This window comes from Quercus suber, unplaced genomic scaffold, assembly GCF_002906115.3.
Source record: "Quercus suber isolate HL8 unplaced genomic scaffold, Cork oak 2.0 scaffold_449, whole genome shotgun sequence".
In the NCBI taxonomy this organism is placed as follows: domain Eukaryota; kingdom Viridiplantae; phylum Streptophyta; class Magnoliopsida; order Fagales; family Fagaceae; genus Quercus; species Quercus suber.
In genome coordinates, this window is record NW_027069900.1 from 540786 (window position 1) to 557929 (window position 17144).

Consider the following 17144-nt stretch of genomic DNA (forward strand, 5'->3'; position numbering starts at 1 on the left):
TTCTCCATCCCTAATTTTTGCTTCAAACTTTCTTAAGTGGAATGAGACTATTTTCGTTCCTCTATAATTTTCTTGGGGATTTCATTTTTAATAATATGTATTATTACAAAAAAATATAGAAATTTGTTAACCATTCATAATAAAAAAAGAAGTCCAAATATACCTTTGTTAGTAACCTCCTTCAAAAAACCAAGTGAACAAGCAATGAAGAAATTGGGTGATAATATTACATTATAGCTTAATTTTATGATCATCATTATAATATTATTTTTTTATTAGATAATGTTATTAGAGATCGACCTCAAACATTATAGTTTCATAAAAAAAAAAAAAAAAACCTCAAACATTATAGTAAGCACAAAGATAGAGATGTCATGAAGCAGACAGACCATGGCAACACTACTATCTTGTAAGCTATATGTATAGTAGGTTGTGTGGCAACAATACTAGCTAGCTTCATTTTTGTTTGTTTTTTGGTCTGGGGTCACGAGTAAGACAACAACCATTACTTTTAATGACCCGCCTGTGGGTCTGTTGAACTTGTTAAGCTCTGATAGAGCTGGTATGTACCATAGCAGATACTCTTTTGATTTGCCTTGTTTCTCTTAATTTTTTTCGTTAATGAAATTTCTTTCTACCAAAAAAAAAAAAATCATTACTTTTAATACGATTGTTAATCTAAATAAAAACGTATGAATTTTTTTAATAATTTCTAAAGACTAACTTTATAGTTATATTCTTAATCATCTTGATTGTGTTATCAGGAATCTTATCTAGCAATATTATCTTGTAAACATTACATAGTAATTTATACAATTATTTATGTATATTATTTAAATAAATTACACAATTCATTAAGTTAATATGACTAAAAGTGCACATTAATGATTTTATCTCTTACATAATTCATTAAGTTAAGAAATATTTTTCTAAATTCGGTTGGAGATAATCTTTTTATTTTATATTATATAGAAAGGATAGATATTAAAAGACATTTAAATTTAAAGGTGGGAGAAACATATAATATATAAAAAAGGAATTCAGAAATTCAATTTAACAGTGAATAACTTTTTTTTTTTGGCTAAATAATTTAAGAATTTTACTAATGTGTGCTTTAAAGACATACATTAATTTTTATTTTTAAAAAAAAATTTTCTCAAAAATAAAAAAAATAATTACAACTTTTCCAATCCTCAAAAAAATATTCTTAAAAATAGAAAGTATGGACAGGTACTTAATACTATCATTCTCCCGATTAGATAAATAAGTATGGACAGTCACAGGTGTTGAGAAAATAAAGTACTCCCAAACAGTTATGGAAGCCATCTTTTAATTAATGCAGTCGTGTGTATATATATATATATATATTTATTGAGAGATGCTACGTCTACAATAATTTTACAATATTTTTACAATAAATTACAAGTGGTTAGTTTTTATTGGTTCAAATTTGAAACTAATACTTAGATTACTTTTTTGCCCAAACAATAATAACTAATAATAACTTGTCACTTAAAATTTATTGTAAAAATATTATAAACATGTTATAGACATATCATTTCTCATATTTATTTATTGGTTGTAAGTATGCTGAAGTTGTACACGGACAAATGAAGAAGTTGGATACTTTTGTGAAAGAGTAACTAATAATAATGGTGGCAGCACGGTAATTAATAGTATAAGAAGACAGTGAGAGTCGGCGAGAGGAGCAAGGACTAAGAAGAAGCAGCTGTAAAACTGTGCACTCAAACAACTCAACCGTCATCAACAATTAATGAATTGAAGAGAAAGAGAGAGAACGAAATAGAATTCCAAGTACCATTTTTTAACTGTAGACCATAATTGTTTTTGTTTCTAATCTATACTTATCGTGTGTGACTGATAATGATATATCATTGAGAATGTGTCAATGTGACAAAAACGGACATTAAGGAAAAAAGAAAAGAAAAAGAAGTCAAGCAATCTGAGATTCTGAGTTGACCCCTCTTCTTGAACCAATCTACACAACCAAATTAGTTAATTTTAAACCTGGTTTTTACAAGGTAAGTTAACGTTAAAGAATGTTATGGGTCCCAGATATCCAAACAGTGAAAGAGATTTCTCACGTAGTTATTGGTGCGTGCACACCAAGCTCTTCCACATTCTTGAGAATTGAGATTTTTGACTGCATTGGACTCTCTCTCTCTCACATTCTCTCTTATAAAACTTTCTCTGCACAATAAAACTCTGCTGCACGCTCCTCTGTTTTCACTGTCTTTTAAAGCTTTCCCTCCTTGAGCCTCTCACTTTGTACTCTCTCTCTCTCTCTCTCTCTCTCTCTCTGAATTTCTCAGATTCTTGTTGCCAAAATAGCCATGAATAACAGCACCAACTACAGCAAAGAAAAGCTAGTAGTGGAAGTAGTAGCAGCTCACAACCTAATGCCAAAAGATGGGGAAGGTTCATCATCCCCATTTGTAGAGGTTGAGTTTGAAAACCAAAGGCTCCGAACCCAAGTCAAATACAAAGACTTAAACCCCATTTGGAACGAAAAGCTTGTGTTTCATGTCAAAGATGTAGCTGACCTTCCTTACAGAACTGTAGAGATCAATGTCTTCAACGAGAGAAGGTCCAGCAACAGCAGAAACTTTCTTGGGAAAGTCAGAGTCTCTGGCTCCAGCATTTCCAAACAAGGTGAAGAAGTGGCACAACTCTATACCCTTGACAAAAGAAGCTTGTTTTCACATATCAGAGGTGAAATAAGCTTGAAACTTTATCTTTCTGTCAAAGAAGAGGTTAAAGATTTGGGCGCTACTAATGGAATAGTAGAAAATGTTACCGCTTCTTCTGCTACTTCTTCTGGGTTTTCAAAGAAAGCTAAGAAACTTCAGGGACTGAGTTCAGGTTCAGCCATGGCGGCACAGCAACAACTTGGTCAGGTTCAAGAAAACAAGCCAACGCAGCAGAGTCAGACACAACATTCAAAGTCTTTGGAGCAAAACCCTGAGATGAAACCTGTGGTGGTCACTACAGGGCCTGGTCCAATAATTCCTAATGTTTCCAGTGGTGGAGTGAGTCTATTCTCAAATGGGTTAAGCGAGTTTTCTCTCAAGGAGACTCGGCCACAACTTGGAGGTGAGTCTTTACAAAAAGACAAAACCAGCTCTACCTATGATCTTGTTGAGCAAATGCAGTATCTGTATGTGAGAGTACTGAAAGGGAGAGAAATTTCAGTGCCTTTTGGTGGGGCTGAGTTGGTGGCTGAAGTGAAGCTTGGAAACTATAGAGGAATCACGAAGAGGGTGAGTTTGAATAATGTTGAATGGGACCAAGTGTTTGCTTTTTCCAAAGATAGTATTCAGTCATCAATGGCAGAGATTTTAGTGAAGGAGAGCAATAAAGATGACTACTTGGGCCGTGTTTGGTTTGATTTGAATGAGGTTCCTCGGCGGGTTCCACCAGATAGTCCATTGGCTCCACAGTGGTATAGAATGGAAGACAAGAAAGGTGAAAAGGCTAAGGCTGGAGAGGTCATGCTTTCAATATGGTTTGGGACTCAGGCAGATGAGGCTTTTGCAGAGGCGTGGCACTCTAAGGCAGCCAATGTGCATCTTGATGGCTTGTGTTCTATTAAATCCAAGGTTTATCTCTCCCCAAAGCTTTGGTATTTGAGGGTATCAGTTATTGAAGCACAAGACATTGTTTTAGGGGAGAAAGGGTCTTCAGTGATGAGGTTTCCTGAGCTTTCTTCCAAAGTCCAAGTGGGAAATCAGGTTTTGAGGACTAGGATCGCGGCTGCTAGCCCAAATAGGAGCTTGTCAAATCCTTACTGGAATGATGAGATGATATTTGTGGTGGCTGAGCCTTTTGAGGATTACTTGTTGGTTTCAGTAGAGGATCGTGTTGCGCCGGGGCGGGATGAGGTTGTTGGCAGAGTTCTTTTTCCTGTAATGGCGATTGAAAGGAGAAATGATGAAAAGCCTGTGACTTCAAGGTGGTTTAATCTTGATAGCCACCTTGGTAATGCAGGGGAGTCTAAGATGGTGACTAGATTTGGGTCTAGGATTCATCTTCGGGTTTCGCTTGATGGGGGTTACCATGTGCTAGATGAGGCCACATTGTATAGTAGTGATGTTAAGCCTACGGCTAAGCAGCTTTGGAAGCCTCACATTGGTGTGCTTGAAATAGGAATTTTGGGTGCAACTGGGCTTATGCCAACCAAAATCAAGGAAGGGAAAGGAGGGTCTACGGATTCTTACTGTGTTGCAAAGTATGGGCAGAAATGGGTGAGGACACGCACTGTGGTTGATAGCTTGTCACCCAAATGGAATGAGCAGTACACGTGGGAAGTGTTTGATCCTTGCACCGTCATTACAATTGGGGTGTTTGATAATTCCCGGGTCGACAAGAACACAAGCAACATTGCTGGAATTCGTGATAACCGTATTGGGAAAGTTAGAATTCGATTGTCAACACTAGAATCGGATAGAGTTTACACTCATTCGTACCCTCTCCTGATGCTGCACCCTTCTGGTGTCAAGAAAATGGGGGAGCTGCATTTGGCAGTGAGATTTTCGTGTGCTAACACGGCCAATATGCTGCACATGTACACAATGCCATTGCTGCCAAAGATGCATTATGTGCAGCCACTGGGTGTGAATCAATTGGAGAGTTTGAGGTACCAGGCTATGAATGTAGTGTCATCCCGGCTTAGCCGGTCAGAGCCACCACTGGGACGAGAGGTGGTAGAGTATATGCTTGATCATGACTCCCACATGTGGAGCATGAGGAGGAGCAAGGCTAACTTTTTCAGGCTGATGAATGTTGTGTCTGGCATTGTTGCCATGGGCCGTTGGGTGGAGGCAATGCGCAATTGGCACAGGCCTGTGTACTCAACCCTGTTTCTGGTGTTGTTTCTACTGCTTGTCATGTTTCCGGAGCTTATTATCCCTAGCGTATTGCTCTACATGGCCTTTTTGGGACTTTGGCGGTATAGGTCCCGACCTCGTCACCCACCCCACATGGATACTAGGCTCTCTCATGCTGAGAGTGTTTTTCCTGATGAATTGGATGAGGAATTTGATTCATTCCCAACGAGTCGAAGTGCTGAGGTTGTTCGGTTGAGGTATGATAGGCTAAGAAGTGTGGCAGGAAGGATTCAAACCGTTGTTGGTGATATGGCAACACAAGGTGAACGTCTTCAACACTTGCTAAGTTGGCGAGACCCAAGGGCAACATTCTTATTTGTGTTCTCTTGCTTGATTGCTGCTGTTGGATTCTATGCAGTACCAATTCGGGTTGTGGTGGCTTTGTGGGGGCTCTATGTCCTTAGGCCTCCAAGGTTTAGGAGCAAGATGCCTTCTCCAGCGTTGAGTTTCTTCAGGAGGCTGCCCACAAGGGCTGATAGTTTGTTGTAGGCTGTAGGAATTGATGCATAAGTTCTTGTTTAGGTTTATTTGGAATCGACATGTGATCATAGTGGAAGGCCTTTTCTTTTGTATTTTGGGTAGCCTTCCTTTTGTGTTTAGTAATCTTGCTTATGTGTAAGGTGCCTCTCTGCCCATTCAAGAAGCAAATTTGTGTAATGTGCAAAAGTAATCATGCTTATTGACTACTACCCATGTGTTCATTAACTTGGTTATTTGGTACTTGCCTAAACGAAAATTCAGCTTACCATATCAGACAATAGATTATTGCTAAGGGTTGGCTAGGAGTTCCAAACCCAAGACCTTATGAGGAGTAGAGAACCAGTAGGGTTGTATGTTCCTAACAATATTTTTATGACTCCAGCTCTATCACCCATTTTAAATCCAAAGTACCCTACCAATATATCCTAAACACGAGGCCTAAAAACAGATGAATTTCGGGACTTCACTTCTTAAGACCGTAAATGAATCACCATTACTAAGAAAGTGCAGGTAATCACTAAATATCAACAAACACAGTGACAAGCAATCAATTAATCAAATCTGCTGCTCTCTAACTAAAAATGGCACATCGTCACTACTTCATAAAGAGTAAGGTTATAGACACAAAAGTTTTTACAATAAATTGCACAACTGCTGAGTTGGCATGTTGTTATTAATTCTCATATAGGTCATCTACCATTAACAACTTGCCACTTCAAATAGTTGTGAAATTTGTTGTGACTTATTACTTTACAAGATGTATCTATGCTGAACAAGGGACCGTATAGAAGCCCTTTTAACAGCTGGAATGAAAGAGCCCATCTTGCATGCTTATTCTCATGCTTCTTATTTACTTTGCCAAAGATGTGATCACTTGGGAACTTTGTTGTAGAAAATAAGCCAGGCGTGGATCTGTGCGGTATGGGAGACCAGTTCGAGCTCCCAAAGCTCTACAGTTTGCTGCTGCCTGCAATCACCACATCAAAATTCACAAACAAATTTTCTTTCAATTTCCCATTTCATCCAGATAAACACAGTTAAGCTAATTTGGCCCTTGGAAAAAGGTCCACTTACCACGTGTGCTGCAAATGGCAACATTTGTTCTGGTGGCATGTCAGCACATATAGCTACAAGGAAATTGAATTATTACGAATCTCATCAATGTTTCCTCCAACAAAAAAATATGCGAAAGACAGCAGGCATGAAGCTTTGCAAGACAAACTGGCAAGGAATTTTGTAAAGCGATGACTTATTATTAATGGTGAACAAACTAATATGGCAAAGTTGCTAGAAAATTGCAGGCCTATAGTCCTTAAGTGGTGAGATGTCAAGAAAACATCGAATCCTGCTTCTCTTTTTTATTTATTTATTTTTATATTTACCATTGAATAGTGCTGAGGCATCAACTAATAATTTTTATTTAGTCAAACAAGTCAGGACTAGTTATTTTGAGTAAGGTAAAATGGAGCCTGAATTGTCAGCAGAGTTGACGGCTAAAAGTCCAGGAGATGGACACCTTATCCCATGGAACAGAAGTTAACCCACATTGGCATAAAAATTCTTTCTACACTTATAATCATAATCATCAACTAAGTCTTGCTCTTATCTTGGTGCGACTGTAAACTAAATCAAATTGATGCTGCCTATATGGAGTAGTCCTAGTATAGTTTACTCTAAGACATGTGGTATTAAATCTGAAAAGATAGAAGATTTGACATGGCAAATGCGACTTGTTGGATGATATTGAATGTAAAATGATAATAATCTTCAGGACAAATTATCTGGGAAAATCCATCTTGAAAAGCAGGAGAAATTACAGGAAAAATTACAAAGCATGCATACAAACATATGTATGGATACAGAGACAGCGGCTACAGCGAAAAAACATATGGATTGAATGGTTACACATACCATAAATAACAGCTCCAATAAATGCATCCCCAGCACCAGTTGTGTCGATAAGTTCTGATGGCGGTATCTTCTCAGCCGTTCCCAGAAATAACCTCCCACATAGTGTCCCTATCCCTTTCGCTCTCAATCTTGTCACTGACTGGAAAATTGAAAGGAAAATATGTAACAGTAAAGATGTATCATATGTATACACATTACCTCCATTATACCCTGCTAGAATTCTATCTGACTAATGCTTCTCTATATTCAATACTATCAGAATTTCTGAGGGTGATTAAATAAGAAATCACATATATAATTATAACCATGCTTTTAAATTTTTTTTTTTTTTACTTTTATTTTCTTGGTAAGTTGCACACGCATCCAATGGGTACATTACAAACTCACTACAGGTAGATCCCAAGTCCAGATTACATTATCAGTCATAGAACTGTATAGTTCTTTGGTCTCAATAGGCTGAAAGTAACAGCTATGGCACTTTGATTGAGTTTACTGGTGGCATGGTGGACAACAAGAAAGGGCTGGTGAAAGCCCTCAGTCCATATCATTGCTTGTTCAACAACATGCACAAGCATTTTTTAAATTGAGCAAAGGCTTCCGTATACTGGATTAGTTTTTCAAAACCAAAACAAAAATTAATTGGTTAAAGTTCATGCTGCACGACTGTACCTCTCTCTTACAATGAGCTACGGCTAAGACATAGAGGTAAACAATAAACAAGGCCTTAATAATACGAGAGAAAAATAAAGTTTTGAGGTTCAATAGAAAATATTTTACCGATGAAATACATGTTGGGCTGGTGCTTTCATCCTTTTGCTGCTGCTTTAATGATTCCAATAAGACATCTACGTCAATATCTTCTGTCCCAGAACTCTCTGCCATAGAAATACTTCAATGAAAAGCATATATAAAGCAAATCAAACAGAAAAAGGGTTTGAATTTTTAAGACACAGCATCTGACTCTGCTTGCTTTTCATTCTCCTTGACAAGAAAAATGTGCAAATGCATACTCACCATTTCCACTTCTCTCAAGCATTATGCATCCATCTTCACCCAAGGTCACAATCACAAAATTGATGTTTGGCAATCTCAACAGAATGGAAACAAGTGCACTTGGAAGAGATGATGCCTCTGTCCATGCCTGTCACACAAGCAGCCTCAATGTTGTTTCATATATTTTACCAAGGATACTAGAGCAGCAATTAGTGTGTGTGTGTGTGTGTGTATTATGCCTCTTAAACAAAACAGTCCATCCTTATGGGCCAAAGGATCTGATAATGTCTAAATCTGATATGAGGAACAAACGTGTTGAATTTGATCAAATGTAACAAAATTATAATAATCACATCAAGATGAAACTTGAACAAAAAATATTTCCCCACAGATGGATAGATTTGATAATACATACATATGGTATTAGAAGTTACAGAAAAATGCATTAGGTACAAATTAAAAAATAAAACAGATCCATAATTGGGGATGTTTTGTAAATATAGAGTGTAAGTATGTATGTGTATATAAAAAAAGAAGGTAAGTAAGTGGCAAGAAATCTGTGTTGGCTTTAATTGTTATTCGAAAATCTGTGGCCATGAAACTGAGTGGATTTTCAAATTTGAGAAAACAGTAAATGGACCAAAGATGCAATGCTAGTATAACTTAAAATCTGTGCACGCCAATGAATTGGCCGATTAAAAGACTCCCCATTCATAAGTTCCTCCCGTCAATGATAATTCTGAAGAATAGTCAACTTGCCTTTGGAAATTTTGCTGAGCATATGAGATAATCAGCTAATTTCAGGAGATCATCCAACCCTTCCCTCTTTCTTTCTGCATCAATTAAAATAGGTATACTTTTGTGCACTGCCTGTACTGGAAAGATCCAATAAATATTGATTACTTCTTTGTTAGTTAATATTATAAACAGTGGGAGTATTTGCATGATGAAAAATTGTATTTCCAATATTTATGCACATCTAATTCATGAAATGATATGTGAAGAGAAGTACACTGCATTACTTCATGCCAAGAGCTGTCAAAGAGAGAAAAATAAAAAATAACAGCAACAACATAGTAGGAAATGTATTCAGGTTGTATTTGATGCCCGTCTTCTCTGGTTCGACCCTCCCTCTTCCTCTACCTATTAGGTTGAATCCTACATCTTGAAGCCTTAAACCTCCGTCCAATTTGGGCTCTAGTGCTGCTTGGCCTCTCTCAATCATGAGCTTGTCAACTTGATCAACCTTGACCACATCTACTGTCAACCTCATATCCAAGCTTGTTGATGTTGATGACTTTTGGTGCGAATGTGAGCCCCAATGATCGAGCTTTGGGAATTACTAATTATTAAGATTTGAAAAAGAAATGTCTTTTTCTTTTCTCCCTTTTTTGAGTTAAATGCTTTGATTGATATAAGGAATGTGAGAATTGTAAGTTTGGGTCATGATCCAAGGAAAGTGTTAGTCACATCTGCACTGTATCTTAAAAAGATTAGTCACAAAAGAGACCCTTTGTAATTGTTTATATAGCCCCAAGATCGACCTAGAAATTTCTTGATGTAGGACTGAACATATGCACAAGCAACACTTTCACAATCTAAATCCACACAATCAATTTATCAAAAAAAAAAAAAAAAAATCCCAAAACCAAAACCAAAACCACACAATTCTTATAATCTAGGATATCACAATCTCCTTCACTTAAATTCCTGAAATTTTGTCAAGGCTTGCATTGCCCTTCATTGCACTCAAGCCACATGGAATTACTAGGTTGGCTCCAATACCATTTATCATGATTTGAGAAAAGTGTAAGCCACGTCTACACTATGCCTTAAAATTTGGTCACAATTGGGGATCCTTATAAATGCTCAATGTCACATACCAGCGCAACACCTTCACAATTCAAAATCCACACACAAACCATATAATCCAGGTTATTATATTTGGACTTGATGTTGGTTATGGGAAATATGTGTTAGAATTCAAGGATAGAATGCTATGATATCTTTAATTGGTGATTGTCAATTTTCCAATGAAATCTAGTTCAAACCGCCACCTCCCTCCTTTTTACTCCAACCCCTCTGCTGCCAATGTACCCATGGTCTGTTGTTGTTCTTGGAAACAAAAGCTTACAACTCAGATAAGGAATTCCAGTTATTACATGTGGTGTTAGTATTTGAATTACAAAATTATTTAAGATTTCAAGATGTCAAATAATGGTCACCCAAGCTAATTTTGCAGTTAATAGAAGGGGTGGGGGGGGGGGGTGGTGAATCCCTAGATGAAGACTTAAAAAAATATTGGAGAATGATTCAGTATGCCTGACTTGAAGTAATTTTGAATTTCATACTCAGAATCTTCATTAATTGCAAAATATAGTTAGTAGAAGAGGAAGAAATTAGCAATCAATGTTATCAATAGAGTTTCTAAAGCAGAACACACAGAAATCTATGGATGCCTTTAGCCAAATTGGAGGATAACCAAAAGGACACATTATTAAGAAACATTTAGATCATCAAGGTAAGATAGTAAAAAAAAAAGATTTTATAACTCACAATGTGGAATTGCTTTCTTAGTCATACTAATTCAAACGGCAGAATCAATATTGGCTCAATACGAAGCATCAAGGAAACTAGAAGAAATACAAATGAAAATCACCTCTTGTGCAATAACTAAAGCAGTTTCAGGCAATCTTCCATCAAAATAGGCAATTCTTGCACCATCTAATGCAGACAATAAATTTTCTTGAGAAAGGTCATCTGGTATCATGGGAGGATTTCCTGCGGTGTGAATACAAGTACGGGTTTTCCTGAATATATCATTTAAGATTAATTAACTGGAAATTAAAAAAATCCCAACAGACTCTAAATGTTCACTATTTATATTTATTCAAAGCATAAATTTTTAATCATGATATATGATTTCAGCCAATGAAGAGCAAATCATTGATAAGATAACAAATGTGTTTTGATGTAGTGCTGCCAATGGAAAAATTGTACTGTTTGGCATTCCCAAAGTCTTCACTGTAACAGTGGTGTGTGAAGTGGTCACCTAACTAGAAGAGAAAGAGAGTCATGTTTCATAAACATGATTTACTAAAAGAATCTTCTCATAAACAGTAAATGTACTAACACAATAAGATCTCTAGCAGGATTCTTCCCCAGTGGAGAATGCCTTGAATAGGGTGAAAGTCAGGGAATAGAGAGAAGAGGTAGGGTGGACATATCTCAAAACAAGTACAACCATAAATTTTCTTTTTCTTAAATTAATCTCTACAAAGAAACTTGCGCAGATGTTATTGTCAAATCTGTTCACATTACATCAAATTTAAAGCACTTAAAGATGAAAGATAAACACCAAGATCATGTTGTAAACAAGAAATTTTCTTCAGGCCATCCTTGAACCTAAAAAAAAAAGGCATTAAAGATTCCCCCTTCTTCATATTGTTAACAAAGAAAGGAGGTCAATAGTGCCGAGAGAGAGAGAGAGAGAGAAAGAAAGAGAGGAGGGAGTAAAAGAAAAGGTCCTCACGTTTGGTTGTCAACAATGACATAGGTAAATGGTGAATTGCCCTGTTCTGAAACCTGGAAACAAGGCAAATTGAGTATAACATAAATATGCAAGATCACATAGCAGTTCAACCTTAGTTGTCAAAGCCAAATTCCAACAAAAAAATCCATAGAATTGCAATATAGCTACAGAAGCAACACTATTGGCAAATACTAGAGTGAAAATGGAAATAAGTTTTCTTAATTCCTTTTTTTATTATATATATATATATATATTGTATGTGTATATTGTACTTGAATATTAAGTGTACCTATAAGATACAAGCATGAAATTCTGCAATGAAAAAACTGGGATAAATTTGTAAAATTACCAATCAGAGGCTGACAGGTTGAGAATCTACATTTAGAAGAAACTATACAGGTGGAAGCTGAGTTATCAATATTTGAAAGCATGTGAATGTAACCTACCTCCAATGATTTAAATTTTTTACTTTTTTATTTTTTGATTATTCTTGGTTGTTTCAGCATCAAAATTTGTGTTAGATTGTTATTTAATATTTTGTATCTTCAATCTTAACACAAGTATGGACAATTAGACTTCAAATATGCTAAACTCCACATTTCCATGCGACATTCATCTGGTTTGGGAAGGGTTCATTTAACTCTAAACACATTCAAACCCAATTGAACTCCCTAAATTGTACAGATATTTAAGCATGCAAAGGAGAGAGAGAGAGAGAGAGAGAGAGAGAGAGAGTGCAATGACCAAGAATAGCATTAATCTCCCACAGATTACAATACTGAGTGTTTGAATCCTGTATCAATTCCTTTAAATAATTATGACCTTGAAAATGTAATGACTTCTTCATTTCCTTCTTTTTAGTATCTACCATTTCTTGCCTTTTACTATCAATGCAAAAAGAAAAGGAGAATAAAACTAGAAGTGCAAAACTACACAGAGAAGTTAATATAATGGAGTACTGAAGAAAAACAAACATAATATTTGGAAATGTTTTACTGGTGAGAAGAAAATTTTGTCAAGTCAATGTGACCCCATAACAACCAGACAATGCATCTTGTTGTTGCATTAATCCGTTGCCAAAGTCAAATCAACTCACTCCTAGATGTATAAAATTATCTGCCATTAAAGTTTGACTTGAGCCCCTAAGGTTTTCTGTTAAGACTCACATATCATATTCATTATTAAAATCAATTTAAGTTCTGTTTGTCTTCTTCCTTGTCCTTGTAGCACTTTCACCATGAACCAGATCTCTTTTGCGTTATGTGGACTTTTAAGTATGCAGGTTGCAGCTACCCTAATTTTAATATCTCATGGCAAAAGTATGATTGAGTTTCACTTTTACTAATGATTCTTCAATTATGATTTAGAGAAAAATGTGTCTGACGAACATCACATTTCAGCCTGCCCTCAATCACTGCTACATCTAACTTCTCACGAATGAATTCATCCCTTGTTGCTATTCTTAATTATTATTGCTCTCATATCCATTTTGTAAAAGATAGTTTAATAATTCTATGGACAACATATATTTCAATTTCTTCACCCCTTTGGTCACTACTTAAAATCTAGTGGTGACTAGTTTTTAGTGTTCATTGATTTCTCAACCTCATGCAACTAATTGCATCCTTTACATTTCCATTTGGGCCCTGCATAAAGGGTTTGTATCATGTAAAGATGCTAAAAGCACTAGAAACCTTAGTTTGAGTCTTGATGGCACAAAAGCATAAAACTACACTACCACACTATCCACAAACAAGTACACAAGTGCAATGAAAACTTTATCACTAAAAGTAAGCTCCAAGGATCAACATTTAGTCCATATCTGTTTGCACAAGTGATGGATGTGCTCGCTAAATTCATTCAAGAGGATGTCCCTTAGTGTATACTTTATGCAAATGGTATAGTTTTGGTGGGTGATATTAGAATTGAATGTCAAGTTAGAAATTTGGTGAGACACTTTAGAATCTAAAGGCTTTTAGTTAAGTAGGACTTACATGGAATATACGTTTAGTAAAAGTAGAAACAAAGTAAGGGGTTGTAAGACTTGATGGTCAGGAGATACTAAAGAGTGTGAACTTTCAATATCTTTGATCAATAATTTATAAGAATGGAGAGACTGAAAAGGATGTGAATCATAAGATAAGAACATGGTGGATAAAGTGGAGAATCGCATTAGGAGTATTGTGTGATTGTAGAATACCTATTAAGTTAAAGGGAAAATATTAGAAGATTGCTATAAAATTAGCTATGCTCTATGGTATTGAATATTGAATTGTTAAAGAAGCAAGATATTTATAAGCGGACACACAGAGAAAGATTGGATTCAAAATGAGAAAATTCACTTCAAGATAGGGGTGACACTTATTGATGAAAAGATTAGGGAAAGTCACTTGGGATGGTCAGGTTGTGTTTAGAGAAGAGTAATTAATAAACTAGATAGAAAGAGGGAGTTAATTTAAGTAAAGTGAACGAAAAAAAGATAAGAGGAAGACCAAAAAATAACATTAATAGTAGTAAAAAAAAAAAAATGACAAGTCAATTAAGGATGCAACATAGAGCACAACTTCAAATAGAATATAATGACTGAAAAGAATATATCTGGCCAACCTTAACTAGTTTGTTGAGAATCTGGTGGATGACCCCAAAATTTTGGGGCTAAGTGAGTTGATTTAAGTAAAGCGAATGAAAAAAAGATAAGAGGAAGACCAAAAAATAACATTAATAGTAGTAAAAAAAATGACAAGTCAATAAAGGATGCAACATAGAGCACAACTTCAGATAGAATATAATGACTGAAAAAGAATATATTTGGCCAACCCTAACTAGTTTGTTGAGAATCTGGTGGTTGACCCCAAAATTTTGGGGCTAAGTCTTGATATATATATATATATATATATTTGGTATTAACCATAAGTGTGATTATTCGAATCACAGAGCTTCTTAAAAATATTTACAGATAACTTTTTTATGTAAAGAAATCAACATAATGCAGCAATACTTAATGAAGAGAAATTTCAGCATTGAAAATCATTAAAACGGAAAAATGATTAAGAAGTAGGTTTATCATCTGAAGCTTACCACAAGAAAAGAAGTATCCACACCATCAGCAACAAACTCATCCAATATATCCCTGCCTTGAGTGTCATCTGCAATCTAGTGGTTATAATGTGACAAACATGTTAAAAAATTTATTATTTTAAATACTCAGTCATAAAATAATTTTGAACTTTCTCAATCCCCCGCAAGTTTGGAAAATGGACATGCAGAACAAGAGACATGCGAGGGTGATACCTTGGAAATTAGCCTGGGCTTTAAGCCCAAACGAGCAGCACAGGTTAGAGCATTCCCTGCATTTCCACCTCCTTGAACCTAACGAATCAATGCATCCAAACATAATTATAACATCTTTATATTGCAATATTGTTGCCATAGTATCTATCTATCATTTGCTAATACTTGATATTAACTATGCTACTGATACTAATCATAGATGGGCATTCTTTAATTGGATACCCAATCTGGTGTGAGTCATCAAAATTGATTCTAGTGTTCATTGAACAATATAATAACATAACATATTCTGCTGCCATTTAATGAGTTTATTAAGATCACTATTTCAACAATATGTCTTACAAACTGATGTCAATTATCATAGAAAGGTGAGTTGAAGTGATATCAGTCACATTCATTCACACAAGTGAGTTAATCTGGAGTAGTAAATTGAGTTATTACGAGTGAACAGAAGTCAATAACAATAGCGGGTAACAAAGCAAGGCACTAATAAAGATAATTTACAGGAAAAAAAAAATGGAACTGGAAAGGATCTAGGCTCGGTTAAATCATTAATAATTATGTTGAAATATTGATTAAATTATTAAATTTACTATTTTCAAACCGTTCAATCTTTTTTAAAATCGATAATTTATCGTAGTATCAAACGAGGTGATCATGAGTTTGAACCTTGTCCCTGCTTTTGACCTTCACTTAAAGTTAAAAATGTACTGTGTTGGGTAATTGGGTTCCACTTATTAAGAGAGAGTGTTAAAACGTTGGTTAAATTATTAATTCGCCATTTCCTAGCTACTTAAACTTCTGGGACAATTGATAATCTATCAAATAAAGTTGAACATTTCATCAGTCATATAACATACTAGAATAAAAAGTAGTAGAAGACTTATAAAAAATAAAAATAAAAAGTAGTAGAAGAAGTAGAGAACCTTCAAGCTGGTGGTTCTGATCTTGTCATCAGGCTTAGGATAGGTTGCTACTGCCGCCAAGAAATCCACGGACGCCCCACCACACCCCAGCTGCACCTCTCACATTCACATTAATAAAAAAAAATCTCCATTTCATGCGTTCATTATATATACATACACAGAGAGAGAGAGAGAGAGAGAGAGAGAGGGAGCTTACAACAATGCCCTTTTCAGGAGGAGGAGGAAGAGTATCAGACGACATTTTCACCCTCAAATTTCTGCAACGATACATACACACAACAGATGTGTGTATGTTATATATATAGAGAGAAAAAATGAGAAATATTGCGTTATTTCATTCAATAGTCATTGAAAAGAAAGAAAGGAAAAGGTGATAGAAAATAGGTGGCAACTGGCAAGCGTTTACATAAAGACTGAAAATAGTAAGAGAGAGAAAAGAATAGAAGACCTGGTGAAGCTGATGGTGATGGGCTTTGTTGCTGTGGCTGATATTGATACTAAGCTTTGAGAGTTCACCAGCTTTATAGCATTATTGGGAAATGTGGAGAGTGAAAAGAATCCCAGCATCTTTGCAAAAGTTGAGAGGCCTAGGCGCTTGCAAAAGAAGAGACAGAAAGAGAATTGAATTTGATTGGGGACCCGAAGTCAAAAAGCTTGGCTTGGGTAGTTGGGTGTGAAACAGGAGCAACAAGAACAAGATGAAGCAGTTTATGGTTATATTTCAAATGTATGTATGTGTTTGAGATGAGGAGTCCGATTCCCTGTTCTCCAATACAAGAAGTATATTCTTTACTTCTTTTAACCCCATAACTTGTTTAATAAAAAATTTCTCCCAACTTTAATACCACTTTCACAAAGATTCATTATTTTTTTTTCTCAGTAATTATGATCCAAAAAAAAAAAAAAAAACATAAATATAAAAGTAGAGTCAAAAGAAGATTACGAATGATGCCTGTCTCTCAAAAAGCATTATCCTTTCCTCTCTCTTACCACGTAAGATTTATATATAGTATTATTTATAGATCTCATATAAGTAGAACTCACCTACCACTATGTATTAACTATTTTACCCAACGTGAACAATAATTAGTTTATAGTTGAAAG

General features: G+C 35.5%; 2 protein-coding genes across 2 annotated transcripts; one reads left to right on the plus strand and one right to left on the minus strand.

Annotated features, from left to right (window-relative positions):
• The first annotated feature begins 2254 nt into the window (after positions 1–2254).
• On the plus strand, positions 2255–5596 carry LOC112022832 (multiple C2 domain and transmembrane region protein 10). Its single transcript, XM_024055460.2, has one exon. It carries the CDS (start codon positions 2355–2357, stop codon positions 5394–5396), a length of 3042 nt encoding a protein of 1013 aa, XP_023911228.2. The 5' UTR covers positions 2255–2354; the 3' UTR covers positions 5397–5596.
• A 363-nt stretch (positions 5597–5959) lies between these two features.
• LOC112022828 (uncharacterized) lies at positions 5960–16771 on the minus strand. The gene is made up of 13 exons (XM_024055452.2): positions 16489–16771; positions 16237–16297; positions 16041–16130; positions 15115–15192; positions 14902–14976; positions 11824–11876; positions 10951–11101; positions 9051–9161; positions 8313–8439; positions 8076–8173; positions 7299–7437; positions 6462–6514; positions 5960–6354 (listed from the first exon to the last, which is right to left on the minus strand). The coding sequence occupies exons 1-13, from the start codon at positions 16605–16607 to the stop codon at positions 6238–6240; spliced, it is 1272 nt and encodes a 423-aa protein (XP_023911220.2). The 5' UTR covers positions 16608–16771; the 3' UTR covers positions 5960–6237.
• Positions 16772–17144: the final 373 nt, after the last annotated feature.